General features: G+C 41.6%; 1 protein-coding gene across 5 annotated transcripts; it reads left to right on the top strand.

The window, feature by feature from the left end:
- LOC149283316 (glycogen debranching enzyme-like) lies at window positions 1-27,643 on the top strand. Of its 5 annotated transcripts, XM_089497649.1 has the most exons (33): window positions 1-82; window positions 4,104-4,314; window positions 8,457-8,623; window positions 10,067-10,270; window positions 10,647-10,828; window positions 11,350-11,461; window positions 11,716-11,839; window positions 12,081-12,183; window positions 12,407-12,504; window positions 12,896-13,035; window positions 13,324-13,511; window positions 14,896-15,019; window positions 15,847-16,010; window positions 16,168-16,269; window positions 16,423-16,578; window positions 16,718-16,868; window positions 17,191-17,315; window positions 17,400-17,512; window positions 18,087-18,221; window positions 18,862-18,992; window positions 19,297-19,433; window positions 20,185-20,318; window positions 20,582-20,757; window positions 21,093-21,195; window positions 21,465-21,690; window positions 21,976-22,087; window positions 23,241-23,376; window positions 23,915-24,027; window positions 25,228-25,439; window positions 25,748-25,845; window positions 26,804-26,891; window positions 26,972-27,105; window positions 27,526-27,643. In XM_089497649.1, exons 1-33 carry the CDS (start codon window positions 1-3, stop codon window positions 27,641-27,643), a joined length of 4,599 nt encoding a protein of 1,532 aa, XP_089353775.1. The 5 variants fall into 5 exon arrangements, with proteins under 5 accessions (XP_089353775.1, XP_089353777.1, XP_089353779.1 ...); XM_089497651.1 differs by lacking the exon at window positions 10,067-10,270; XM_089497653.1 differs by lacking the exons at window positions 4,104-4,314; window positions 8,457-8,623.
- Window positions 27,644-27,844: the final 201 nt, after the last annotated feature.

Here is a 27,844-nt window from a genome sequence, read left to right as displayed (position 1 = left end):
ATGGAGCTCAGTAAGCAAGTCCGGGTTCTGTTACTCAACGACATGGAAAAGTTGAATAAAAGACTTTTCCGTCTGGAGCAAGGTAAGGAGCTGACTGCTAAAATCTAATTACTAAGGGATCCCTGTTATTACTTATCCTGCGCCGACAGACCCAGACTGCTGTCAGAGTATAAGAAAAAATAATGCACAACTTAATTTTTCAAAAGGTTTTGGCTATTCAGAAGTATTTGAGTAACTCGATCACAGAGAGAATAAAATGGAGCGTTTGTGAAGATTTTGCCTGTCTAGATTCACAGACTAGTAGGACCCAATAGTTATCTACTCTTAAACACTATGGTAGAACGTGGTCGACAAAAAAGAACACTATGGTAGAGACAGAAACAAACTGAGCTGAGCCAGGTTTCAGGACAGCTCATGCAGCTTGTGCAGGAGCCACTTAGAATCTCATCTCAACAGGCAGTGATCTCTGCCCTGGACTCCAAGGACCTTGTGAGGATGGTCTGCCATAGGGAGGGGTCTGGCCCTGGCTCAGCTTTGGCATAAACTCAGATTAAGCCTGCTCTTAGTTTGTTTTTAATCCATGTTAGTCTATGTGGAAACCATGACCTTTGGTTTTTGTGTGTCCTTGTCATTCCGCTTTAGCTACTCCTTGTACAAAGCTACCTTTGAGTCAGTGTAAAATGTAGTAGCCAGACAGAACTTTTTAAAACTCAGCTTCACGTTTTAGAAGCAGAAAGAGATGTATCCATAAACATGAATATAGTGCAGAATGTTAGGTGCAACCATTTCTACATGGCTCCTGCCATTTGCTGGTCCCAGTCTGTAATGGTATGGTTGTACAACATGTATGCACAGTATCATACCCATACCCCATGTAACTCAAACCCCCTCTTTCCTCCTCTATCTGTCACAGTGCTATGCAGCATTAAACTTCTCAGTGATATGTATTAATAATTAACAGGAAATGTGTTTGTAAATTAAATTGTATGAATAAAATACAGCTCACTTTCATTAGATTAAAAGTCCCCCATACCTGCTACACCTCTAAACCACCCCCCTACAACAAAAGTGTCCCTATTTGACCATTTCAGTCATAATCATTTGAGTCTCCTTTACAAGCCATAGAAACATGGAATTTGATGGCTGATGAGAACCATTCGGCCCATCCATTCTTCCCATTTTTCCTAATGGAAGATTTGGGTATTGATCAGTCCTTTACCTTGTTTTAAATTCAGGATAGCTTTATGCCTGTCCATACTTGTTTAAGTTCCCTTACTCTATTAGCCTCTACCACTTCTGATGGGAGGCTCTTCCATCTATTCACCACCCTCTAAGTAAAATAATGCTGACAAATTATATTGATTTAATAACATTGGGATTCAAAATTTCCAACCTTCTTGTCTCAATCAATTATTGAGACAATACATAGTACCTTCAGAGAAATGTTATTCCAGCAGTTTGCTGATCACACATTGGTAATTCACACCCTCTGCCAAATCTCCTACCCCTTCCCCCATTTACCTTTTACCCTCCCTGCTTTCCTGCTGATTCACAGCACAGACAAAAGGCAATCTGTGAAGTGGCTGGGCAGTAATTGAGTGATTCAGCTCTTACACGTTTGTTTTGTAAATATTAGCTGATGAATTATCTTGATGAGAACAGTTTATTTTCATTCATGCTTCTAGCCGAGAAAAATGGTCTGTTCCTTCTGTACTATAAAAGGTTCCAATTATCAAAAAAACTACCAGGGCTCCATTGTGTATGATGACATTATATTAGAATTGCTATCTCTGTAATAGAACGACTGGTACAGAAGTGATTGAATGAGTGGTATTTATATGACATTCATTCACGCTGCACACCAAAATGATTAAAAAAAATTCAATGGCCCAAATTGAAAAGCTGTGGTTGGGTAGAGGTTGCTTTAGTATGGAGTACTACCACCACCCTGCAAATCAAAGCCCTAGTTGTCCTCTCCTCAGCTTTAAGGAAGAATTCAGCTATTGGTATGGAACTATGGAACTATATAATATGGTAAGTTTCCCTTATAATTTAATATGTATTTGTTAAGCAGAAAAAAAAGTATAAAATTAAACCACTTACCTTTAGGCCCCCTCCATGGTCCATTGATTGGCTACTTAAAGCAGCCAGTCAATGGCAGGAAGGTACTCACATTGAAATCAATGGGAGCACTTTCTGTGCATGTGAAAGGGGGATCCAATTAGACCCCTGGAATCATCATCCAGCCGTCGCTGGAGGAGACTTGCCATGAGTACGCTGTGTGGGCGCGTGCAGCAGGAGTTGTAGTTTAGCCGAGGACCATATGAAAAATGGACCATTTAGCTATCATATGCATTAAGCTGCAGCTGTTGGCTGGGGTGACCCCTTTGTTTGATAAGTGAAGGAAACCTTGATAATTATCCATTTATTTTTAAATTGACTGAGAAGTGTTGCTGTAAGACATGCGTTCTGCATGTTTCTGGTATGTTGGGCATTCAGTCAGTGGTCAATCCGGAAAGCTGGCCATGTGGACCTGCACCAGACACGTGTCCAGTCTGAGTTTATAGACCAATATCCTGCAGACCCATTGGTAGAAGTGACAGGATCCGGGGGGGGGGGGGGGGGGTCTATTGTACATTTATACACAGAAAATATGTTAAAAACTATGGAAACAATTGTATTAATGTATTCTTTTTTATATAATCCAATTTGGGTTCAATCCAAGCCTGCTGTGATGTTGTGTATAAATCCAACAATGTAGGATAGCACGGTGTTTCTTGTTTGATATCTGTACATTATATCTAAAAGCTGGCTACGGTTATGGTGTAATTATTACACAGTTCCTTATTTGCACATGATGGTTTTTAATTGTGAAAGATATTGCTGGTTTCTCAGTATCAGTCACTGTGTATCGAAACGGAGGGTTCACATACGAGTCTTCTCTGTGTAATAGAACATTTCTTTCCACCCTATATCTTTCTATCCATTACAATAATACATTGCTTGCTCCTTATTTCCATCCGTCACACAACGAAAGGGCTTTATTCAATCCACCATGTATAATTATAGCAGTGTTAATAGCTTTGTACCATTGCATTGGGTAAAAAGAAAGCACATAGGAGATATAAGCCACCAAGAATGATTTGCTCATGCTGCACTTGATTACATAAGTGTTAAATTCGGAGAGTAGGTAGGCGAAGAGTATTTTTTTTATGGGCATTTTCAGCTGCTTCCCTTGACTGGTTATGATTTTGCTTGTATCCCAACCTCAGACTTTCCAAACGCATATGTGTCTATGTATATGTGCACGTGCCGGTATATATTCATTCATTTTCTACAGTACCAGTCTGACCTTTATAGCGAATGAATGCACCCTTGACATCTCCTGGTTGGGTAAAGGCCAAGTTAATTTAAGACAAATATTCCTGGTGTCATCACCCTCAGAAACAGAACACCATAGGCATATAGCCTTGCAGGACAGGCTAATATTAGCGGTCACTGCGGTGAACAGACTGGAGGTGACCTTTGAATGTTTCACGCTACTCTCATCTAACGGATTGCGATTGAATAGCTCTTAAAGAGAGAGTAGCGTCTCAAACCCATTTCTAGAAAATGGGCAGTATACCTGTCATATCCATGAAACTGGATCTTCAGGCTACCAGCTCCCCACAACATTTGATACGGGCTGCCTGCTCTTTGACATATAACTGGTTCCCTTCGCAGCTAGTTCACAATCAGCAGATCATAAAGTGAATTTGTTAGAAACCTCATGATGTCTCGTTTTGATGTCCACAATACAAGTGCCCTCTCTCTGTCTCTGAAAACCAAATTGCATGGCTATGGATGCAAATGTGAATTAACCATGGTCTGAACAGACGTGTACAGGTGTATTTGCACAAAGCAGATATGGCAGTGGTTTTTATTTTCCATACGTTCTGTATTATGATCTGATGATTTGTATTATTATTAATAAAGATCATCTACTTTTTTGTTGATCTGTAACCCAGCCCTTCCGTAACAAGGAGAAGTAAAGGAATGCCCCAGCAGCCCCTTTTGTGTGTTTCCTATGTGTTAATGTGATTTTACTTCTCCTCTACCATCAGGCTTCGAGCTGCAGTTTAGACTCGGCCCCACTCTGCAAGGAAAAGATGTCACTGTGTATTCCAACTACCCACCGCCTGGCAAAGCCTATGACCGTCAAACCTTCCACCCACTGCAGTGGCATAACCCAACAGGTCGCGAGGAGGATTCAGACAAGTACTGCAAGCTGGATCTAAAGATTGCTGGTTCATTCCAGTACCAGTTCAACCATTCGTAAGTGACAACATGGTCTGTGCCATATTCACAGTTCTACACTCCTTCCTTAGGCAGAGGGGATACATTACTCTATACCGCAGGTGTCAAACTCTAGCCCCTGCGAGATGAGAATTTTCTTCTCTGCCCACTCGGCATAGTCACTCTATAGTGTCAGTGGGCTGGTTGAGGAGCTCAATGATCTCCTTTTAAGCTACATACTAACTTGGCAAACGGATAAAGCAAAAGGTATGAACTTTAGGTATTATTCACTAAAGAGAAAGTTGGCAGAGTTGTTGGGTCAAATTCTAACCAATACCATCCATTAGGGTTGTCTTGTACAATGCAACATTCAAAGTGGTAGGAGACTTAGAAGAAATCTTGCTGACTTTCTTAACAGATAGTGAAGGAGTTGAAGGAGTGAAGTAGTTGAAATGACAACTCTTCTGCCATATCTATTTTTGTTGAGTGAATTTAGTGGAGATTTCAGAATGCAGATACACTAAAGAGTGTTGTCACAATAATGTTGCTGGTTGAACTGTTCGTGGTAGCTTTTAGTACACCACTTGACAATTGTCCAGGTGGCTAAAGGTCATTGTAGACTAGCTGGATAGTTGAGCCAAGGTGGATTCCAGGAAAAGGGACTCTAACATGGGCAAATTGCAAAGTTCCATGCTAACCTTTTTACTGTCTATGTATCCATATATTGTGCAAGTATAAGTTGTATATAAGTTGTTTTAAGTGTTTGCTAAAAAAAAAAAACATACCTCTCTAAATCTGAAAACTGTAACCTAGTAGGTGGTCGTAGGCCAGCTATGCCTCTGAGAAAATTTAATAATTTTGCATGGTTTGAATGTGTTATTTATTTTGTTAGTTTCACATTTTAAGGTTGTAGTCTGTCTTTGTCACTATACAGTTAGCATTACATGTTTAGGTAGGTATAGGTAGTCATGGAAACAAGTTATTTGAAGGCCCACCAACAGGGTTGCGATAAGGGGGGGGGGGTACAACCATTACAGATGTAAAGGACTCAGCTGTTCAGGGGGTCTTTGCAGAGAGAAAAAAAAAGGCGCTGGACCTCTACTTAGAGCGGGCTGAAGGAGGAGCCCTCACCAATCAGAGGAGACGTCAGAAGCGTCTCTGTAAACCGCAGCCAATTGCCTGAGACTGCTTATGTCTGGTAATAGAGGGGGTTAATTGAGACTGCCTATGCCTGGTGATGGAGGGGGTTAATCATCTGGGACTGCTCGTTTCTGGTGACTGCTCGTGTGTACATATGTAAAATATAGATTAACCATAACACCAATAAATGTAATTGTTAAATGACCTCTTAATAACAGACACACAGAGCAGAAATATAGATGTAGGCAAAGTACCGTATTTTTCGCTCTATAAGACGCACCTGCTGATAAGACGCACCTAGATTTTAGAGGAGAAAAAAAAGGAAAAAATATTTTGAGCTAAAAAATGGGCTAAAATATTTATTACAATAACTGAATAAGCTATGAACACAGTAAGACACACACAGTAAGACAGACACAGTAAGACACACACAGACACAGTGAGACACACACAGACACAGTGAGACACACACACACAGTAAGACACACACAGTAAGACCTCCCTCCCTAACCCCCCCTTCTCAGGATCTCCCCTCTAACTCCCTAACCCCCCCTTCTCAGGATCTCCCCTCTAACTCCCTAACCCCCCCTTCTCAGGATCCCCCCCCCGCCCCGGTCACTTACCTTAAACTCCTGTGTTGGAAGCGTGAGGCGTTTGTCTCGGGTGCCGGCGCTTCACTGCTGAGCGCCGGCGTCTGACGTCATATGCCGGCGCCCAGCGTAAAGCGCCGGCACCCGAGACAAACGCTTCCAACACAGGAGTTGAAGCGCTGAGGCAGGCGGCGGTGGCGGTGGCGGCCGCCGCCAGCAAAGGATTCCTGTATATCTGTCAGGCAGGGGGGCCCGAGAGTTGCCGAGCGGTTGTCTTCAGCAACCGCTCGGCACCCCTTGGGCCCCCCTGACTGGCAGAAATCCAGGACTCCTCTGCTGGCGGCCGCCGCCGCCTGCCTCAGTTGCGACCCCGGATTTATCGGCGTATAACACGCAGGTAGGGTTTAAGCTCCGGATTTTAGTTAAAAAAGTGCGTGTTATACGCCGATAAATACGGTATATCGTTGCCCCCCCCCCTCCCTCCCTCCCTCCCTCCCTGCGTGCCTGCATCTTCGCTCCATAAGACGCGGCTGATTTTTCATCCTACTTTGGGAGGAAAAAAACTGCGTCTTATGGAGCGAAAAATACGGTACATTGTGTAAGCCGTCCAACTTCCAGTATCTGAACAAATAGAAAAAAAAAAAATGAACAACATAGGCGAACTAAGTGATAGCTTTATCAAAATAACTTAAAGGAGGGGTGTCCATCCATTTACTCAAGGGTTAGAGAAAATCTGAAAAGTGTTGAGAATGTCTATGTCTTCCTTTCTCCATAATTCCCCATCCTCATTTAATGTACCCCCCCTCCTGGGGAAAGAGGGCTCTCCTTTTAAATGCTACTCTTTAGAAGGTGCGCCTCATGTAGGGCCTGGAGGGTACATTGCAAACATGGGGCAGGACAGCTGGAGGAGCATGGAATGAAACAGGGTAGTGGGGGGGGGCATCCTTATGTTATTGGTGGGCCCCGAGATTTTTGATGGCGACCATGCTCACCTGCACCATAAAAATAAATAAAGTTGCTCCTTACAAGCAAAAGATGCAAATAATGGCCTTTTGTTCTGATTTGTTTGAATGATACCCTTGGGCCGCTGGGGGCTTGCACAGCATGTGTCTCGCTGTTAACAGATGGGGGTCTGCAAATTGATTTCTTGCCAGTAGGTGGTTTTAGACACCAAGATCTATATGTTCTGACGTACTCTCTGAAGATAATGCAACGTATAACCTGTACTCTATACATTGTAGTATTGTGTGCAGCTCCGGAGTACGTACACAATGTTATTAGTTATGAAGCCGGTATCGTCGCACTGTTATGTAATGTACAATACTGTTCCTGATGTTGTCTGTTGCAACAGATGTTTGTGGCTATTCTACTGCTTCTGTTTTTCACAGTTAGGGTAATTATCAGCCGGATCCTTCCCTTTGGCTGTCATTTCAGACTAGAGATGGATTAGGGTTGTGTCTTGCAGTGTGAATGTGGCGTTTGGATCACTTTATTTAAATTATGCATGATGTGTCCATATACGCATGCTGTCTAAACTGACTGCATTTGGACCCACCAAAAATATATCAGGCATATATATATATATCTATACCTCTCTGCATTTCTCACCTCCAGACCTATTATTTATGACACCCCACTCAACCCCCCCACCCTTCTCTAATACCATCACTTGTTTTAAGTTCTAACCTCTATCATGTTGATCGGTATTGCTTCGGACCTGATGAAGGGAGGATAACTCTCGAAAGCTTGTCTTTTAAATAATATGTTAATCCAATAAAAAAGGTATTACCGCATACTCTGCAATACTCTGTTTTTTGACATCGTGTCTACTGGACTAATATGGCTTTACCCATTTACATTATATATATATATATATATATATATATATATATATCTCGGACGTTTGTTTTCTAGCTTCGTTGCCTTAGCTCAGTCTATGAGACCAACACCCTCACTCCTTATCATACTGCTTGTGGTAAATAAAAGAATGACCCAGTCTTAATTACCCAGTCAGACACTCTGACTTCTGAAGTTTATGTAGGAACAGACTCCGTTAGCATTACCATAAAGAATCAGCTTAGTGTGGGCTTTGGAGAGGGAAAGTCACCTAAAATATCACTGACAACAATAGCTATCCCGCAGCTAAATGATGTTTACTGGAACTAGTCGAGATAAAACAAGGTTTTTTTTCACTTGTGACCTACATTATGGAAGACAGCGCTTTATGCTCAAGGAGAATATTTTTCTATGTGATCATTTCTGGGGGAGAGTTTTAAAAGTTTCATAGGAATTAAACTGGCTCGTTTCTAATAAGATCACTTTTCAAACCAGAATTGCTCTTTATAAATTATCCATATTAAGGCATTTATTGATAAAATAGGTATTATTTGGACTATTAATATTTATTCTGTCTCTGCACATAAATAGTAAGTATATTTTCTTCTTTTGCAGTGAACAGAAGAGTGGTGAAGGTTACATTGTAGTGGATCCGATCCTGAGAGTCGGGGCTGACAATCATGTCCTACATCTGGACTGTATCACCCTTCAGACCTACCTGTCAAAGTGTCTCGGGCCACTGGATGAGTGGGAAGACAGACTGAGGGTGGCCAAGGAGTCAGGTAAAATCTTAATACGAGACAATGTATTATTATTATTTACTGATTTATAAAGCGCCATCATGTTCCGCAGCACTGTAGGAGGCATATACCCCATAGGATAGCTCTAGTGGATAAAATGGCAATAAATTGCACTTAGTATCATTAATTATGGTAATAGTTAAAGTATATATTTTACTGGACGGATGTCGTTGATAAAAGTTTGTGGTGCACAACCATATTATCATTATTTTTGAGATCCTTGCCGTTATGGCTCGAACCAGAGCCGGCCTTAAGTGTTCTGGCGCCCTGTGCGGACTACTCTTCTGGCGCCCCCCCCATCCCAAAAAAAAAGAAAGAAAAAAAATCTCCCCCCCCCCGCCCCTTATCACTATATCTACCCCCTATCCTTACTTACCTTGTTGCCGGAGCGGGAGGCGTCTGTCTTCCCGATCTGCCGTGACAGAGTCACGGAGAGTGAGGGGCGCGGAGCGGTGGCTGAAAACTTCACGAGCAACCATTCGGCGCCCCTGCCCGGGACTCAAATGAAACTTTATAAAAACTTTATTTAAAATGGAGGATGTTAAATAAAGTTACAAAAAAATCAAATGATGTTTTAATTTACCGTATTTGCTCGATTATAAGACGAGGTTTTTTTCAGAGCAAATGCTCAAAAAGGTCTGACTATGAGACGACTCCTGTCCCGTCACCACCCCCCCCGCCCCACTTACCGGTACTTCTGAGTCCCCGGTGTGTAGCTGGGGCAGCGTGTAGATGTCTATGCGATTTGCGTAGACAACTTCCGCTGCAGCCGGAAGGAGGCGTGGCTAGCAGGGGGGGTTGTCTGCACCGGTGCCGGACGGCCCCCCTGTTACCATGGTGCCCTGTGCGGCCGCACAGGTCGCACACCCCTAAGGCTGGCCCTGGCTCGAACCTTTAGTCACAAAAATACATTAAACAGGCTAGATGAGCGTTTGGAAGCCCTGGGTATTGATGGGGCTTAGCTGGGTGCGTAACAGAGGGTTTGGGGACCCTGCTGTACTAGTGCAGGCCGGACACCTGAGAGGAGTAAGCTGATTATAGTGAGCATGAGTGTGGTGTGTCTGTGGCTGAGAATGATGTGTGTTGTCATGAGTGTCCTTGCCTGAGAAAACTGTGTACATTCGTTTAGCTGAAAGTGATGTAAAAGATAGTGGATTTCAGGCGCTGTGCTGATCATAACTATTAAGGTTTATTTTTATCTGTTGTTGGTCTCAATAAAACTCACTTATCATACACCGCAGTGTAAAACAACATGGAGAGGCGTGGATTTGTTTAAAGAAACACACGCGGTTTGCAGTTATTTACTTTCTAACTTTAACTGTTCATTCATAGATTAAACGAAAACAATGGTCATCATTATTAATAGTTGTCATATTCATTGTTTGTTTCTCTATTTTTATGCATTTTGTGTTTTTGCTCACTTAGGCTACAACATGATACATTTCACTCCTCTTCAAACCCTGGGGAAGTCCCGCTCGTGCTACTCGCTGGCTGATCAGCTGCAGCTCAATCCTGATTTCTCCAGGCCTGGGAAGACATATTCTTGGAGCGACGTTGGGAAGCTAGTGGACAAGATGAAGAATGACTGGAACGTTCTGAGTATCACCGACGTGGTGTATAATCACACAGGTGAGAGTAATGTTTGGGACATGATCAGGTGATTCATGCATAACGCACACCACGCAAAATATGCAATTCTTGTATAAATGCACAGTTTACGTTCTTATAGTTGAAAGTAACGATTATGTTTTTGTAATGTTAAATTAATATTGACACCTTGTAGCTGGAGAAGTATAAGTAGCAAGATTATTCTCCATAAATGTAGTGTTCGTAATCATTCTCTATGTATTTTGGCACATTTTCGGTTCCCAAGGCTTTGCTGCTAATTACCGCCTTGCACTTTTAAGAGGCTCAGTCAAAGAGTGACATTAAATTACTTTTTTCAGAGATATAATTAGACAAGTGTCATTTCCACTTATTGAACCGTGTACTTGTCTTTACAAAGCCTCCAATAGCAAATGGATTAAAGAGCATCCAGAGTGTGCGTACAATCTGGTGAACTCGCCTCACCTCAAGCCAGCTTGGCTGCTGGACCGGGCTCTCTGGCACCTGACGTGTGACGTGGCCCAAGGGAAATATGCTGCTCGGGGGCTTCCAGCACTCATCCAAACCGACCAGCAGCTCAATGTGAGTGAGAGCAGCCATAATGCATACCTTAGGTGATAAGGGAGGTTCTGCTACAATGGGGTCTTGATGACAATGGCTGCCAGACCACTCCGATTAGATCAGGTGTCACACCTAGCCCATCAAGTGAGGAACTCTTGTTATGCCTATTACAGCACAGGTGTGTATTTTATATTTCCATCGGCACGCTATCAAAAAAATTCCTTTGGACCAGGGTTTACCCGCAGTCTGATGGGATGGCACACCATGGCATTCGAACGGTTAGGAACTTCATTAGAAAGTGACAAAGTGTGCATTTTTATTGGTAAATCTAGACATCTTGTCTCGCCAGCCTTAAGCATTTCATTAGCTGTTTCTTGTATTATTCTTTTCCGGTACTAATATCTGCCCCAACTTGCTTTGTAAATATACACATGCCGTTAGAGGTTTGACCTAGATCAGTGCTCTGATAACCTGGGTGCCTCCCAATATGGCAATAAAAATGTTTGATTTATGTACATGACGGTTGGTTTCCTTCTCTACAGAGTATCCGTGGTATTATATGGGAGGACCTTTACCCCAAACTGAAGCTCTGGGAGTTTCATCAGGTCAACGTAGCCAAAGCTGTGGAGCAGTTCAGGAAGCAGCTCCTCGGGGGTATGTTAAAGGATGGGCATGGGGCAATTGTATGAGCACTGTGTCAGTGTTATTAAGCTGTGTACTTCGAATAGCGGTGAAATATGATGTAAGTTATGTGCCATAAACATAGCACATAAGAAAAAATGATAGCATAGAGAAAAAAAGAATCATTGGCTGATTCATATAGTATGGATATTGCTTGTCCCATTGCTAACGGTAACACTAACATACTGTCCCACTTTCAAAAATGTTTTATTATTGTTGTGTTTTAGGTGGACAAAAGAAGGGTACTAGATCTGATCCAAAGCACTTGGTGATAATACAAGACCCAGAATACAAGCGCATGGGCTGCTCTGTAGATATGGATGCGGCACTCAACACTTTTATCCCCAACAGGTAGGACCTAAACTGTACAAGTCATCAGGTGAGACACCTGAGGCACCAGGAACACCATTTAAATGATTTTGTATTATTTCCTAACACTTTTAGAAGAATTGCTTTAGAGTAACTTCTAAAAATATCTTATTGAAATGTTACTACATGTAAGATATGCGCAAAGTTATAGGTGCAGGGTAACTTTTCCAAATTTTTAATGATGGGTATTTTCTAAACTCCGTTTTCTCCAATGTCCTTGCAGTAATGGGCCAGCTGCCATTGATGAATGTTGTACTTGGTTCCGCAAGAGGCTTGAGGAGCTCAACGCAGAGAAACTCAGACAAGTTAACTTCCACCATGAACAGGTAAACTAGCTCGAGCCTGTAGTATATAATTACACATTATAAACCGGTTGCAAAATTGAGGTAACACTTAGACACTATATGTAAAAAAAATATATTGGGTAATATTCAACAAAACAATAGCCTCCAATCCCCCAAAAGATTTATGCTGGGATACAGAAAATATGTACACACAATAATTCTGCTTTTTGATACATGTCAAAATATGGCCATTTTATCTTTACAGGCAGTACATTGCATTCTGGGAACCTTGACTTATGAACGACTGGCAGGTCATGGGCCAAAGCTTGGAGCAATAACAAAAAAAGACCCACTAGTCACCAGGTATTGTATTTAATTTTTTTCTGGCATCTTCCTTTACATTTTCTGGGTAGATAAATATAATTTGCGGGATGATATTTTCCCCACATTGGATTTCTAAATTGTATTCTACAAAGACAACCAGCATAAGAATTATCTGTTGACAATAGATAGGCACTGCTTTGCAGGTCACAGATACATGGGGCGTTATGAATAAAAAGGTGATTTTGGTACAAACTTTGCAAAGTGATCTGATCATCTAGCACCTGGTAGAATGGTGCAGTGCTAGATTGATAAAACCACATATAAACATTGCAGCAGGGTATTTTTACTCTAGGTTTGGAAGCCACTTATGGTTTTATGTATGCAGGGTCAAATAACATGAATATTTTTTTGTGAAAAAAACACTTTGCAGCTATTTCACTTTCCCATTTGGAGAGATGTCTCTGGAAGAGGAGGAGCCCATGATGCATCAGCAAGACAAAGCCCGTTGCTTCATGGCTCACAATGGATGGGTTATGGGGGATGACCCACTCAAGAACTTTGCTGGACCAGGTCTGTGCCTCACCCACTTCTGCCTGTTCACAATGGAATTGGTGGGGGTTAGGAGAACTGCAGAATGTTTCACATAGAAATGATCTCCAGTCCAGAAGAAGGCTTTTGAGAAGTTCATTAGGCGAAACAGTGAAGTGAAACTTGTGACATTGCTACTCTTTTGTAAATATGTTCAGTAAAATGATGGGTCATTTATAATTGTTGAGACAAAATGTTATTACTATTAGCCAGAATATATTTTTTGGATATCTGTTACACTTATTATAAACGACAATTTTTCTCTTCCAGATTCCAACGTCTATCTCCGCAGGGAGCTGGTCTGCTGGGGGGACAGTGTGAAGCTACGGTATGGTGACAAGCCATCCGATTGTCCATACCTTTGGGATCACATGAGGAGGTACACAGAAATCACTGCCAAGACTTTCCACGGAGTCCGTCTGGACAACTGCCACTCCACCCCTATCCACGTAGCTGAGGTAGGAAGCTTTGCCCAAGGGTCTGCCAGAGAATATAAAAGCCATGTTGTGAAGCCCACAGATCATGCCTTTACAGCAGCATTTAAGTGTTATGTTATTCAGAGAGATGCAAAACAATGGCATCACATCAGGCTGGTAGAAGAGTGATAGACCTAGAGAGAGATGCGTAAAAGGGTCATACTAAAGGATACATTGTATAATATTTTAATGAAGAAAGGCTAGTCCAGTTTCATGGTGAGGTTTGAGGGAGGAAGGGTTGCACATTAGAGGTTATAGGGGCGAAGTCGTTATAGATGTGGAATAAGGAGGGTTGCAGTTTTACGATAACGTTTAAGTAAACCAAGGATTTCTGAGACGAAGGATGGCGGAGACACTGATGTTGGAGTATTAGGGTTTTATTAGCTAAATAGTGAATTGTAGTTAAGTTGAAGTGAGATTAGATATTTCATTTTGCATTACTAGGGACCGGAACATTTATCTTGAATTTGCACCGTCTCCTCTTAAGTCAGTGTTATCCCCTCAAAGATTTAATTGTATATTATGGAAGCCACCCTGGCCTTTCTAACAGTAGAAATTCACCAGGACTGAATAAACCCATAACTGAGTCCAAGCTGTAGAACAAGAGTACCAAGCTCAGTATACAAGCCTGGTGTCCATGGACTTTAGTTGGTAATTGATTTTTGTCCACCATGTGTATATCTGGTAGTCACTTATCATTACTGTTATTTCACTTACATGCCCAGATACTGTATATATCATTATGAGTAGGGACTATGTGTTTTCTTGAACTGGGTGAACGGTGACTGTGAAAGGTATGATTTCTGCCCATCTGGGTCTGTATTTCTGCAAGTGGATCGGTATTACACACAGCACTTTGTGTCTGTAGGAGATGCTGGCCGCTGCCCGCTCAGTCAGACCCAATCTTTATGTGATTGCTGAGCTCTTCACGGGCAGCGAATACATCGACAATGTGTTTGTGAACCGCCTGGGGATAACCAGCCTCATTCGAGGTACCTGTTCTGTGCCGCTGCCGTCCTGATAGCAGCTATTGCTTCACTGAATTACTAAATATTGCTTTGTTTCTTGTTTTTTTGTCTCCCTAAATTCGTCCTCTCCTTCCTTTTATTGGTCACCTTTATGGGTCATATCACTCAATCCTCCGATTTCTCTATGTCTGCATGCACATTGGCTTCACTCTCTACCCCCTCTCCCCGTCCATGCCTAGTGCTGTTACCTTTCTTTCACATTTCTCCTTATTCCCTCATCCGTTTATTTTTGCCCCTGCTCATCCGCCATTTGCCTCGTTATCGCATGTCTCTCTTCCTGCCATCCTCATCCTCGCGTGTCGTCTGCCCTGCTTGTCCCGTGGCTGTGCTGTCTGTAGTACTTGCTGGACGCTGCTAGGAAGCTGAGACCGGATTTATATGTAATGGCTGAACTGTTCACTGGGAGCGAGGAGCTGGACAATGTGTTTGTCACTAGACTGGGCATTAACTCCCTCATTCGAGGTAGGCTGCTTGAGGTTTTGCTTGTATTAACCCAGCATAAACGTCTGCTTTCTTACTTGATCCTATGTGCCTGTGTTTAAATATATAAGACACTGCAGATTTGGTTTAGATCATGCAATATTACATAAAAAAGAGGTTGCTGTGATAAATGTGACCATGGATACACATACTGACGATATCATAATGTTAAATTGGGGGTTACGTTGTGGCAATTATTCCTGCTCCTCTGACGTAATAGGCGTTATTTTACATTTTGATATATCTTAAGGTGTACCATAAGCCAACGTGACTTCCCCGCAACATAAAGAATCATATAGGAAAGTCCATATCGATGCTTATAGAGACCAAAATAATGTCCGACAGCAGTTTAAGTTGTCTTGTCTCCTGGTCACCCCACTCCATTCTTGACAAGCTAGAGCAAGCCCTGCCCATGTCGATACCAGTTTACCCGGTTATAGCACCATAGTACTATGTCATATGCCAGCTTAAAGGTGGTATAAACCACCAGTTACAGTAACTTTAGAAACAAAGGTACCCATTGGCACAGTTACTCAATGATACAGTGTCACAAACTTATACTGTGACCATTACTCCGTTATTCAATATTATTCTATATATTATTCAACTTGAGCGGTAAACTACAATACAATGTGTGATGTAGCAGGTTTCTACTATCTCACACTAAATGTTAATGTGTGACGCAGGAGATACAGTTAACAACATGCTGCCAGCGACTGAAGCTCATATGAATACACTTATACAAAGTTGATTGTTCATTGACCCAACAGTAGTCAACTGCATTTACTAGCTTTGTTTCCACCCCATAGAGGCCATGAGTGCCTATAACAGTCACGAGGAGGGCCGGCTGGTGTATCGCTATGGAGGCGAGCCCGTAGGATCGTTTGTCCAGCCTTGTCTCCGGCCCCTAGTCCCCAGCATCGCCCATGCCATCTTCATGGATGTTACACATGACAATGAGAGTCCCATAGAGGTGAGTCACTGATATCCAGGTGGAATGACTTCCATGCTCGAGGTTGAGTAGAGAGAGAGGCTAAGGGAGTGCAAGGAACAGATTCAGTTTGTTTCATTATAGTCTCACGATTCCTTACATGTGTCCTTAGATGTCATATGCTTCATTTTCTTTTCAGCATCGATCTGCATATGATTCACTGCCCAGCTCTGCTATTGTCTCTATGGCTTGTTGTGCCACCGGAAGCACCCGTGGTTACGACGAGATGGTGCCACATCAGGTTTGTGTCTGTGTACCGCGTAAACTTTATGATGTTGGCTAGTAAAGATTCTCACCGCATACTTTTCTTTATTTTCCGCAGTATTTTCCATGTATCGCTATTGTTCTTGATGGCTGCGATGATTTAGTTTAAACAATTCTTTTCTCCCGACAGATCTCTGTAGTTTCGGAGGAACGGTTTTACACCAAGTGGAATCCAAAACTAACGGCTCCCAGCCCTTCAGATGTAAATGAGAAGAGCGGTATAATTGCCGGAAAGGCGGCCATAAACAAACTTCACCGGGAGCTGGCGGCGAGTGGATTCCTGCAGGTAGTAACTCTACTGTCCATCCTTGTATTCCTCTACACCGTATTCATTTACTTGTCTTGTTCTGCATTTCTTCTGTCCTTCCACAGTTGTCTACCTGGGACACAGAATTTTGATGCCCTTTTCTCATGTCTTTGTACAGGTGTATGTGGATCAGGTGGATGAGGATATAGTAGCTGTGACTCGACATTGCCCTCATACTCACCAGTCAGTCGTTGCCGTGTCTAGGACGGCCTTTAGAGATCCCAAAACCTCATTCTACAGCAAGGAGGTCCCCCAAATGTGCATTCCAGGTACACAATTTTGCTTTCTTATCATTTATATATTTTTTCAGTGGAACAAAAGGGCTTCAAAGTGCAAGATAATGAGTGGGAGATGTGTAGCAGAAGGAGTGAGATGATGGTTGGGTCATCTTCTTAATGATAGGACAGTTGGCGAGTTGTTTTGTTTGGTCTTGGAACTTGTGGATGTAAAAACCAAAACCAGGCTAGGATAGACATGAGATTAAAGCGAATAAAGGCTCATATTATGTTGTGTGAGGTTTGAGTGCGAGAAACTTTGCATTCTTGTTTTGTTGATGCTGTTTTAACTGAATTCCAACGCCACTCTATGCAGGAAAGATCGAGGAGGTGATTCTGGAAGCAAGAACAGTGGAACAGAAAGCTGGGACCTATGTGCAGGACTCTAAATTCATTAATGGTTTGCCTCAATACACAGTGGAGATTCGCGAGCATATCCAGGTAGCACATGGTTCTGTAATGATAGCTTGTACAAATCGCACATCGCTACAGCATTTCTCATCCATAAATGATTTCCATTTGTAGCTGGGCGAGAGCAAGATTGTTAAGCAGGCTGGAATCACCACTAAAGGGCCAAATGAATTTGTCCAAGAAATAGACTTTGAGAATTTGACCCCAGGAAGTGTGATTATTTTCAGGTATGTTTTTGTTTTATTTATATTTCCTTATTGTGGTGATCTGCTTTGTGTCCTGATGTATTGATTCTGTTAAATACAGAGGTATGTCTTTAGCGTTACGAGACCAGAAGTGAAGGCAAAACAGCTACATAACGTGCACCTCTTGAGTTTTAAATATCAACGTTTTCCCAATGCCCTAAGGCTCTTATTATATGAGGAACAACCAAAGTAATAGTGTTTACCAACCAAACATTATCATGGTAATGACTATTTTTGTGAACAGACAAAACCAAAGATGGTTAAATAGTGCTGAGAGCAATACTAATTCCAGACCAAAGGCAGCATAGCGTTTGACCAAAATACGAAGACTAACCAACTATGATTGCGCAGAAAGCCAATTCATTTAGCTAGGACTCAGTGAGACCTACTGCTTAGATGAAAATGATCCCAGACCCCTTTTGGGCAAATGTTCATGTAAATTAAAGACAAACCATATAGTTTCTCCTTCTTTCTCTGCCTTGTCTGCAGTCTTGTGTTGAACTATTATGTTATATTATTAAATTTGATATATTCACCATTTCTCCTTCACTCGTAGAGTAAGTCTGGATCCCGAAGCACAAAAGGCCGTGGGCATCGTGCGGAATCATCTAATCCAGTTCACTCCTCACTTCACTTCCGGCAGCCTGCAGGATGATCAGGCTTTTCCGATACTGAAGGTGCCGTTTGCAAGGTGAGTTCAAGGTGCTCTGCTCTCCTGTAAAGCCATTAGATGGTACTAGGGGGGCACGTATTCATCTAACATCTTCTTCCATTGTTTGATGCATACAGCACTGAAAAAAGTTTTGTTTTTAGTATTTTAGGTGTGTCCTAAAAGTATTCAGAACCCTGGAAGTAGCTTTTGCACTGACATTTTTAAATAGTGACACAGGATTGAGATCAGGACTTTGATTGGAACTCTCTAGGACATTTGCCTTTTTGTTCCGGAGCCAGGCCAATGCTACTTTTGTTTGGGATCATTGTCCTCCTGAAAGTGAATTTACTCCCAAATTTTCCTCCAAGATCAGTTTTTTGTCTTTCATTGGACACAAGCAGCTTCTCTTGCAGTATGTTTCTGTAATTTGCCCAGGCCCTACTGGGGCATCCCCACTGAATTATGGTACCACCACAAGCATTCTTCACAGTGGTCAAACAACGTATCTTGGTAAAATGTTTACATTTTTCACAGTTGTAGACCAATATTATTGTTTACTCCGTAGGGAAATCCGTTAGTAAACTGAGAGCTTCCAGAGCACATACTTTAGTTTTTTATTTTCCAAAAATAAACTTTTACCAAAACCAAACCAATGTCATATGGCTTTTCTGTCCTACAGTATTGTCTCCAAGCTGTCTCTTGCCGACCTGAACCAAGTGTTATACCGTTGTGACGCAGAAGAGCAAGAAGACGGGGGTGGCTGTTACAACATCCCCAATTGGACCCCTCTGAAATATGCAGGCTTGCAAGGTATGATTATTAATTGAAATAGATGTTGTAGTTCTATTATTTAATGTTTATCGGCAGTTTTTAAAGAAAGCGTATTGATCTATATCTTCCTATGTACATACAATATATATATTGTATATTTACCATAGAACAGACTATAGAAATCAAGCTTGTTTTTATTAAACCCGTAGCTAACTATGGTCACATTAAAAATTTTCATAAACAAGTTACGAACTATTTCACCTGAAGTAGCCCGCAATCATGTGGAAGTGGCATTGTTTTCATTCAAACCTTACTTAGCATAAGTCCTTTTTTGTACTTGCAGGTTTAATGTCCGTAATGGTGGATATCAGACCGAAGAATGACCTTGGACATCCTTTTTGCGATAATCTGAGGGCTGGAGATTGGATGATAGATTATGTTAGTAATCGACTCGTTGCCCGTGGAGGAGCGTGTGCTGAAGTAAGTAAGAATAGCAACCTTTTCACCATGGAAGACAGACACGTGTTTAAATGACACTGATCTTCTCTACAAAATAGTAAATTATCAAAATATGCTTTTTTTTGTATAGATTGTAAGCTTTTTTGGAGCAGGGTTCCATGGTTGTTTCTGTAACTTCAAATTGTTATGCGACTCGTCATTTGTTATGTCCTGTTTACCCATTGTACAGCGCTGTGGAATATGATGGCGCTGTATAAATGAGTAAATAATCTGCAGATGGGATCCATTGATCTATATCTAATTAAAGTTTTTTTATGAAAATGTACTGTTTTGTCATAATCCCTCCCATATATATATATGCTATAGATAGGGTGTCCAGACCCTGGTGACCCAGCCCTAAATCATGATGCTCCCTCAACCGCAATACTTCACAGTTGGGATGATGTTTTCATGTTGGTATTTGGTGCCCTTTTTACACCATATGTAGTGTTCTTCCCGAGCAAAACAGTGTTTGTTTCATCAGTCCACAAACCATTTTCCCAGTAGCGTCGTGAAGCGTCATGGTGTCCATCAAACTTTAGGGGGACAGGGTTAGACTAACAAACTCCTGACTCCAATTAGCTTTTATTGAAGTGATAAGCCTAGGGTTCACAGTCCTTCAGATCAGACCATATTCTAAGACAAATTGATACATAAATGCTGGTGATTCCAAAGGGTCCACTTATCTTTTATACCTTATATATATTCATATGCCAATTTTCTTGTCTTTCAGGTGGGTAAATGGTTTGAAGCAATGTTCTCCTACCTGAAGCAGATACCACGTTACCTTATCCCTTGCTATTTTGATGCAATATTAGTTGGAGCATACACAACACTGCTAGATGCTGCATGGAAGCAGATGTCCAGGTCTGTAATAGAAGCTCTGTTTTCATTATCACTTAGCAAAGTCATATTTTAACATTCACTTCACTTTAGTTTGATATTAATGTTTAACAGTGCCCAAATCTGGCTGGATGCCATCTGGTCCGCCAAAGGTGTTTTGCTTGTGTAGCCATTGCTGACGGTGTGCTCTGTTTAAACTGTTATGCTCAGCTAAACACTTTAAACAGAGTTTATTATTGGAATATATTTGATTTGATTGAAGTGATAATACCCTTGATTTGATACAGCTTTGTTCAGAACGGATCCACCCTGGTGAAGCACCTGGCTCTCGGGTCTGTACAGATGTGTGGAGTTGGCCGATTCCCATCTCTCCCAGTGCTGTCACCGTCTCTGAAGGATGTTCCCTACCGCCTCAACAACATCACCCAGGAGAAGGAGCAGTGCTGCCCTTCATTAGCTGCTGGTAATAAGAGAAAAAAGATTGGATTCAGTAATGGACTGCAATGTCTTCTTGATTGTAGCACAATTATCTATATTTCACTTCGCAGTCTTAGTAACATCACTATTTCGTTAGTGTTTGTATATTTTCATATGCTTCTTTTCGTGTTATTCATATTATGTGTTCCCTGTGTATTCCTTACCTCTGGATAATTCGTTATCTTCCCCCTAGTGTACATGGTGTATATCTGCAGAGTTTAGTTAAGCGGTGACTGTATTTCTTTCCTGTTTGACATACTCTTTGTGTCCTTCTGTGTATGTCTTCTAGTAACACTTAGATGTCCTCTGCGTATATTTCAGGTCTCCCACATTTCTCCTCTGGAATTTTCCGCTGCTGGGGAAGGGACACTTTCATATCTTTGAGAGGTTTGCTGCTAATTACTGGACGTCACACTGAGGCCAGGTAAGCGATGTTGGTTACATACATCAAGCACTTCCCAGTTTCAGTACAGGTGACTCTCACGCTAAAATCAGGTTAGGTCCCAGTATAGATTACTCTAAGCTAAAAACAATATATGTCAAGTGAAGCAAATGATACGAAGTTTTAACTCCAAATGCCCTAACATAAATGACCACACACTCTGTGTCTGATTGATGTCTATGTATGGGACAAGTTACCAAAATTACTCTTTGTTAACTTTTTTTGGTATTATTTAATGTCATTGGTTACAGGAATATTATCCTTGCCTTCGCTGGGACACTGAGACACGGACTAATCCCCAACCTTCTAGGGCAGGGGACATATGCTAGATACAACTGCCGTGATGCCGTGTGGTGGTGGCTGCAGTGTATACAGGACTACTGTAATATTGTTCCTGATGGCTTGGCGATCCTGCGGTGCCCCGTCTCCAGGATTTACCCCAAGGATGACTCTCAACCCTTGCCTGCGGGAGAAGTAGTAAGTGATCCTCTCATGTCTCATCACATGTAAGATTCTCTAGGAGACATGTACCTTTGGTCCATGGGATTGGAAAATATTTTCCAATTACGGATGCTTGCAGCTGTCGTGTTAAGAAGCGTTCCATATCTCCAAAGACATAAGTGTGAGAGGTTTTGTAGCAGTCCCATTACTTGACATGCACAATATTGGAATGCACAGTATTTCTTCTGTCATTATAGGGTTTAATGCAAGTGCATTGAGACCCACGGGACATCGTGATAAATAATGTGTTTGTTTTCACAGGATCAGCCCCTTTATGAAGTCATCCAGGAGGCACTCCAGCGCCATGCGCAAGGGATCAATTTCCGAGAAAGAAATGCCGGGCCACAAATTGACCGGAACATGAGGGATGAAGGCAGGTTTTGTGTACAGGGGCATATATTTATTTACCGTATTTGCTCGATTATAAGACGACCCCCCAAATCTGAATATTAATTTAGGAAAAAAAGAAAAAGCCTGAATATAAGACGACCCTATAGGAAAAAAGTTTTACCAGTAAATGTTAATTCATCTAAACTATTTTTTTTTTATAAAAGCTATGATTGAGAAAAATATTTTGGTTTTATTTCCTTCTATTTTCCAACCTGCCCCCCAGTTATGCACATCTGCCCCAGAAATGCCTTATACCCCCTATATGCCACTGTGCCCCATGATATGCCTTTTAACCCTCTAAATGCCACTGTGCCCCATGATATGCCTTTAACCCTATATGCCACTGTGCCCCATGATATGCCTTTTGACCTCCTATGTGCCACTCTGCCTCCAGAAATGCCGTATATCCCTATATGCCACTCTGGCATTTAGAGGGTTAAAAGGCATATTATGGGGAAGAGTGGCATATAGGGAGGTTTAAGGCATTCAGGAGGCAGAGTGGCGTATAGAGGGTTAAAAAGGCATTTCTGGAGGCAGAGTGGCATTAAGGGGGTTAAAAGGCATTTCACAGAGCACTCCAGAAATGCCTTATGCCTCCCATTTAACACTCTCCCCCCCCCCCAACTTACCGGCGCTTCTGACTTCCCTATCATGCAGCCGGGGCAGCGTGTAGATCCCACGCGCTTACGCTGCAGCCGGAAGGAGGCGTGGCTAGCAGCGGGGGTTGTCTGCGTCCATCGCGCAGACCTTCCCCGACTGTCAGAGATCAGAGTTCCCCGCACAGCTGCGGGGGATCTGGATCTTAGTCGTCTCATAGTCAGACCTATTTGAGGTCTGATTATAAGACGACCCCGATTATAAGACGAGGGGTATTTTTCAGAGCATTTGCTCTGAAAAAAACCTCGTCTTTATAATCGAGCAAATACGGTATTTATTTATTCTGCCTGTACTGGTGACCCAACCAAATGTATCAATAGTCATTTAAGACACCAGTGATGTGTGACGTAATTTGGTGACACCACACACAAAAAAAAATACCAACCTTTTAACCAACTTTAACCCAAACCTGGCACCAATACAAATCCCCTCAGCCTGCCATGTATAAATATTTATTTAACCTAGGCGTTTCTTCACAGGTTTTAACATCAGCACTGGTGTGGATCCAGTAACTGGCTTTGTATTCGGAGGGAACCGACTAAATTGTGGAACATGGATGGATAAAATGGGAGAAAGTGAAAGGGCAAGAAACAAAGGAATCCCAGCAACCCCAAGGTATCTGTAATACTTCTCTCCGGAATCCGGACCGGGGTTTCTTCCATTTGTTCTGGTGCACATAGTTACCATTTCCTTTGCACCCTTCCACCATTCACTTGCATTCATTCATGCAGCAGATGATGTTATATTTATATATCAGAAAACAAAATTCATGGATTCAAATTCACGTTTTAGTTGTCATTGGCCTGGGAGAATGTAGAATTAACAATATACAAATTAACGATAACCTGGACAAACATAAGGACATAATGGTACAGAAGTAGATTAGTGCTATGTTATTGAGATCTTACAATCTAAGCAAATGGCAATACAAGAATAAGTCGGTAGCGGTGTAAATCCATTACTAGGAGCCTGGTGACCTCAGATAACCATTTGGGAGCGTGCATGAAAGTTAACATCATTTAGGTTTTCTTGCCTTTGTTCAGTTTTGTAGCACTCACTTTGTTTAAATACTGAGTATCACTCACTTCTGGGTGCACTGCATGTTTTCATACACTGAGGGGCGCTCCTTACCATGTTCTTCTTTTTTAAATAGGGATGGCTCAGCCGTAGAAATTGTTGGCCTTAGCAAATCCACGGTGCGCTGGCTAAAGGAGCTGAGTGAGAGAAACGCTTATCCATTCAAAGGGGTCACTGTGCAGAGGGAGGGTAAGTGTCTCTGCAAACAACGACTGTTACTCTTCGTTCTAATGTCAATAACATACAAACACACGCTTGCTGCGCCCGTTACAAGTCGTTAATACTAAAGAAGATCAACCTTGTTCTTTAACAGTAATAAAAAATATACCGGTGCATCCATATTGGGCTCTATGGAGCTGTTGTTTGTTTACACCAGGGTTTCTGTGATCACAGTAAAGGGGAAGCCCCATGGGGAAAAATGTATTTTCTTTATGCATTAAAAAGAGTGCTGCATACGGTAAGATAGATTATCATTAAAGAAAACTTGTTTGATTTCATTTGGTTCCATACACTTTACCTGGAGACAGACATTTCTACCAGTCGTGATATTTTGGGTTATAATCCCTGCTAAAAAAATGACAGTGCTAATGAAGTTTGTTCCTCTATAGACTTTCAGGGGATCCCTCTGGGTGATTAAGACCAAACTATTCAATTGTTTACAACAAAGCAGTACGTAGAGTCAGCGTTCGTCTAATAGATTGGGTAAAGATAACACATTCAAATGGCTAAAATGCCGCTGTATAAACAGGTAGAAAGCTTCAGGATATTTTTAAAAACTACATTTCAATGAGATACTGATGATGAAAAGTGTTGGCGGGAGATATCCTTTAACATTTTACTAGGGAAAAAAAGAAGAGCAGAGCTGTGGAAAAGGAGACGGGGACACAGAGAGATTGTGAAATTAATCCGGACCTAATTAAGTCCAGATCTACATATGTTGGAGCTATATCAGTCAGGGTCCATTTTTACTTTGCGAGTACCTTAGTATGCCTTCTTCAAAGTGGAAAAAACAAACACCTGAGCTAGTAGATGCAGCCCATGATTCTTGCCACCGATTGGCTGGTTAAGCAGCCAGTCAGTGGCAGGAAAGCACTCCCATTAAAATCAGTGGAAGCCTTTCCACGCATACGCACAGCTATTCCGCCATGCATTTTCAACACAAACAACCCAAAACGTTAAAGGGACCATGCAGCATACGATTGGCTGACGTTCCCTTTAAGTAGGTGAGGCAGGGCCATTATCAAAGGTGTCTGTGTGAGTTTAGGTGAGTGGATCCTGGAGGGCAGCATTATTATGCGTTTTAAGGACTTGGGAAACACATCACTATTTCATATCTCTTATATGTTTAAATATTAAATGGTAATTCATTATTTTCTCAACGTCATTTAGGGAAAGAGGTCTTGCTGACGTTCTCAGAATGGAATCAACGTATTCAGGATCATTTTGAAAAGGTGTTCTATGTGTCTGAGAATCCTTCCGACCCGGATGAACAGCGTCCAGACCTGGTCCACAAACGCGGTATTTACAAAGACAGCTATGGAGCATCAAGCCCTTGGTGTGACTATCAACTCCGTCCAAATTTCCCTATTGCTATGGTTGTGGTAAGTGCTGCGGGGCTGTGCCGAGCACTCATATGAGGTTTCCCGTTAATAGGAGACTGCTTTAGAAGTCCAAGAGGTTTATTTACTGAACTCCAAGAGTTTGTACGAACATTTCAGTGCCATCATATCTCTGCAATAGGAAGGTCCTACAAGAAGGGCATGATTGCTAAGTTAATGAAAACCTGGATATCGTATTCCCCCCAACTGGGATAAGCAAACTCCAGACAGAAAATACTATGCTTTGCCAACATGAACTGTTGACTTGACTACTGTGATGCAATTTTAGGATTTATCTTTTTGTTTTTTAGGCCCCTGAGCTGTTTACTCCGCAGAAAGCCTGGAAAGCTCTCGAGGTGGCTGAGAAGAAATTGATGGGACCTCTGGGAATGAAAACACTGGATCCAGAGTATGTAGTTTTTTTATATTAAAAAATTATATGAATGGCCTTTCCAGCGCAAAGTTGCTTAAAAGTAATATTATAAAGTATTCATGAAGACGTTGTGTTAAAAAGCTACCTTCAAAGACAAGCAGGAAACAAGATATTCACAGTTTCATAGGATCAATGTCAAACATAATTAAACGGGGGAACTTTAATATTTCACTTCCTGGTTTGCACATGAGAATATAACAATGATATATTAATAATAACAACGCCCGTTAGTTATCCCCAGTGATGGCATGTGTAACGTAGTATTCTTATGTAATAATTCAGCACCATTGCTTTGTGTTTGGGGTATATTAAATAATAGGTTTTTTCCTTACTTGCCATGACAATCATTGTGCTACAGGGGCCGTTAGACTGCTATTGTAGTTTTGTCTGTCTTACTTTGCAGTTCCAAATGCAGCCACCCTTTGCGTAGAGCAACAAAGATTTTGGGGAGGAATTTGCTAATTGTCAGAATCCTTTCTGTGGTCCCTTCATGTGTTTTTATGCATTTTATGTTTCGGACCAGACAAGGAAAGTGCATATTGCTTAGTAGTCTTCCAAATCAGCTTTGGGCTGCTTTATTATAGGGCCAGTTGAATGTGGCCAGTCCTCCCCTGCTGCCTACAATGGCCAGATCTGCCGAGAAACAACGTTTATCTACACCTAGCTATCTTCTACATTTCACTACATTACTTTATACAACCTTAGTAGCTCTTCCATCAGCACAGGTGGATCTGTTAACAAGACAAGGGTCCTGATGGATCCCACCTGTGTTTACGAACAGAGAGCAGGAAAAAAACTGTACTTTTGGATATAAACCATGAGAAGTTTTGTAAATAGAGACGTGTCAGCCCAGCCGCTTTGCTTGATTTCTATGTATTGTCAGTGCTCTCATATATATTTTTTGAATAATGACCTTTCTCACATGTTTCTTTAGTGACATGGTGTACTGTGGAGTGTACGACAATGCTCTGGATAATGACAATTATAATGTAGCCAAAGGATTTAATTACCATCAAGGGCCGGTAAGACTAGATTGAATATATTCTAACTACACACCCAATGTGTAGGTAAGATGAGAACAAGCAATCTTTTTATTTTCCAGGAATGGCTGTGGCCCATTGGATATTTCCTGCGTTCCAAACTGCACTTTGCGAAGCTACTTGACCAGGAAACCTATCAGAAGACAGTTGTTCTAGTGAAAAATGTTCTATCTCGTCATTACATACACCTGGAGAGGTGAGAATAAACAGAAACGTTGGGGGAGATAACTCTAATTATGTGTATCCATGGATATGAGCCTCCACTGATACCTGTTTATTACACACATTCTGAATAATCACCGTAGTATTCTAGAGAGAATACTGAAGAGTTAATCTAGTACTGTATAGTGTATATAGTTTTAAATGACAGTATTTATCATTATTTTACTGTTCAGTTATAGATGAAGTGAATTAACTATATATATATATATATATATATATATATATATATATATATATATATATTATTGTACATTGTGTGTATAAAGCCTTAGTTTTATAGGCTATTACATATGTCAGTTCATTATAAACTTTACCTGCAGAGATAGGCATTAAACATTTGGCTCAGTTTTGTTTGTATTTGATTACATCCAGTAACTTATTGTCTTCTCATCAGATCATCCTGGAAAGGTCTTCCGGAGCTCACCAACGAGAATGGCCAGTACTGCCCTTTCAGCTGTGAAACTCAGGCCTGGTCACTTTCTGTAGTGCTGGAAATTCTGTATGACTTATAAATGACCCTCAAAGTTAAGTGCCCACATTTCAATGGATTTAAGATGTCTTGGAAGTTTGACAGAATTTGGATGCAGATGATTAGTGCTATTAGAAGTGCCCTCCAAGGGGTAGACCTGTAAGCCGGTAATATGAGTGTAATGTCATCTACCTGCTCACAGGATGGTGTCAACAAAACACTAGTCATTAATGCTTAATAACCA

The sequence above is a fragment of the Sceloporus occidentalis genome, unplaced genomic scaffold (assembly GCF_023333645.1).
Source record: "Sceloporus occidentalis isolate IW3139 unplaced genomic scaffold, rSceOcc1.0.p SCAF_106, whole genome shotgun sequence".
NCBI lineage: Eukaryota > Metazoa > Chordata > Lepidosauria > Squamata > Phrynosomatidae > Sceloporus > Sceloporus occidentalis.
The sequence above is the reverse complement of the archived record's forward strand: the minus strand, read 5'-3'. Positions and strand labels throughout refer to the sequence as shown.

What these genes read in the sequence shown, in the direction of transcription:
- LOC149283316 (XM_089497649.1), top strand. Translation starts at nt 1, where the DNA reads ATGGAGCTCAGTAAGCAAGTCCGGGTTCTGTTACTCAACGACATGGAA. An exon ending in ACAATGAGAGTCCCATAGAG is followed by an intron (nt 16,011 to 16,167) that starts GTGAGTCACTGA and finishes TTTTCTTTTCAG; the next exon opens with CATCGATCTGCATATGATTC. An exon ending in GTGGAGGAGCGTGTGCTGAA is followed by an intron (nt 19,434 to 20,184) that starts GTAAGTAAGAAT and finishes CTTGTCTTTCAG; the next exon opens with GTGGGTAAATGGTTTGAAGC.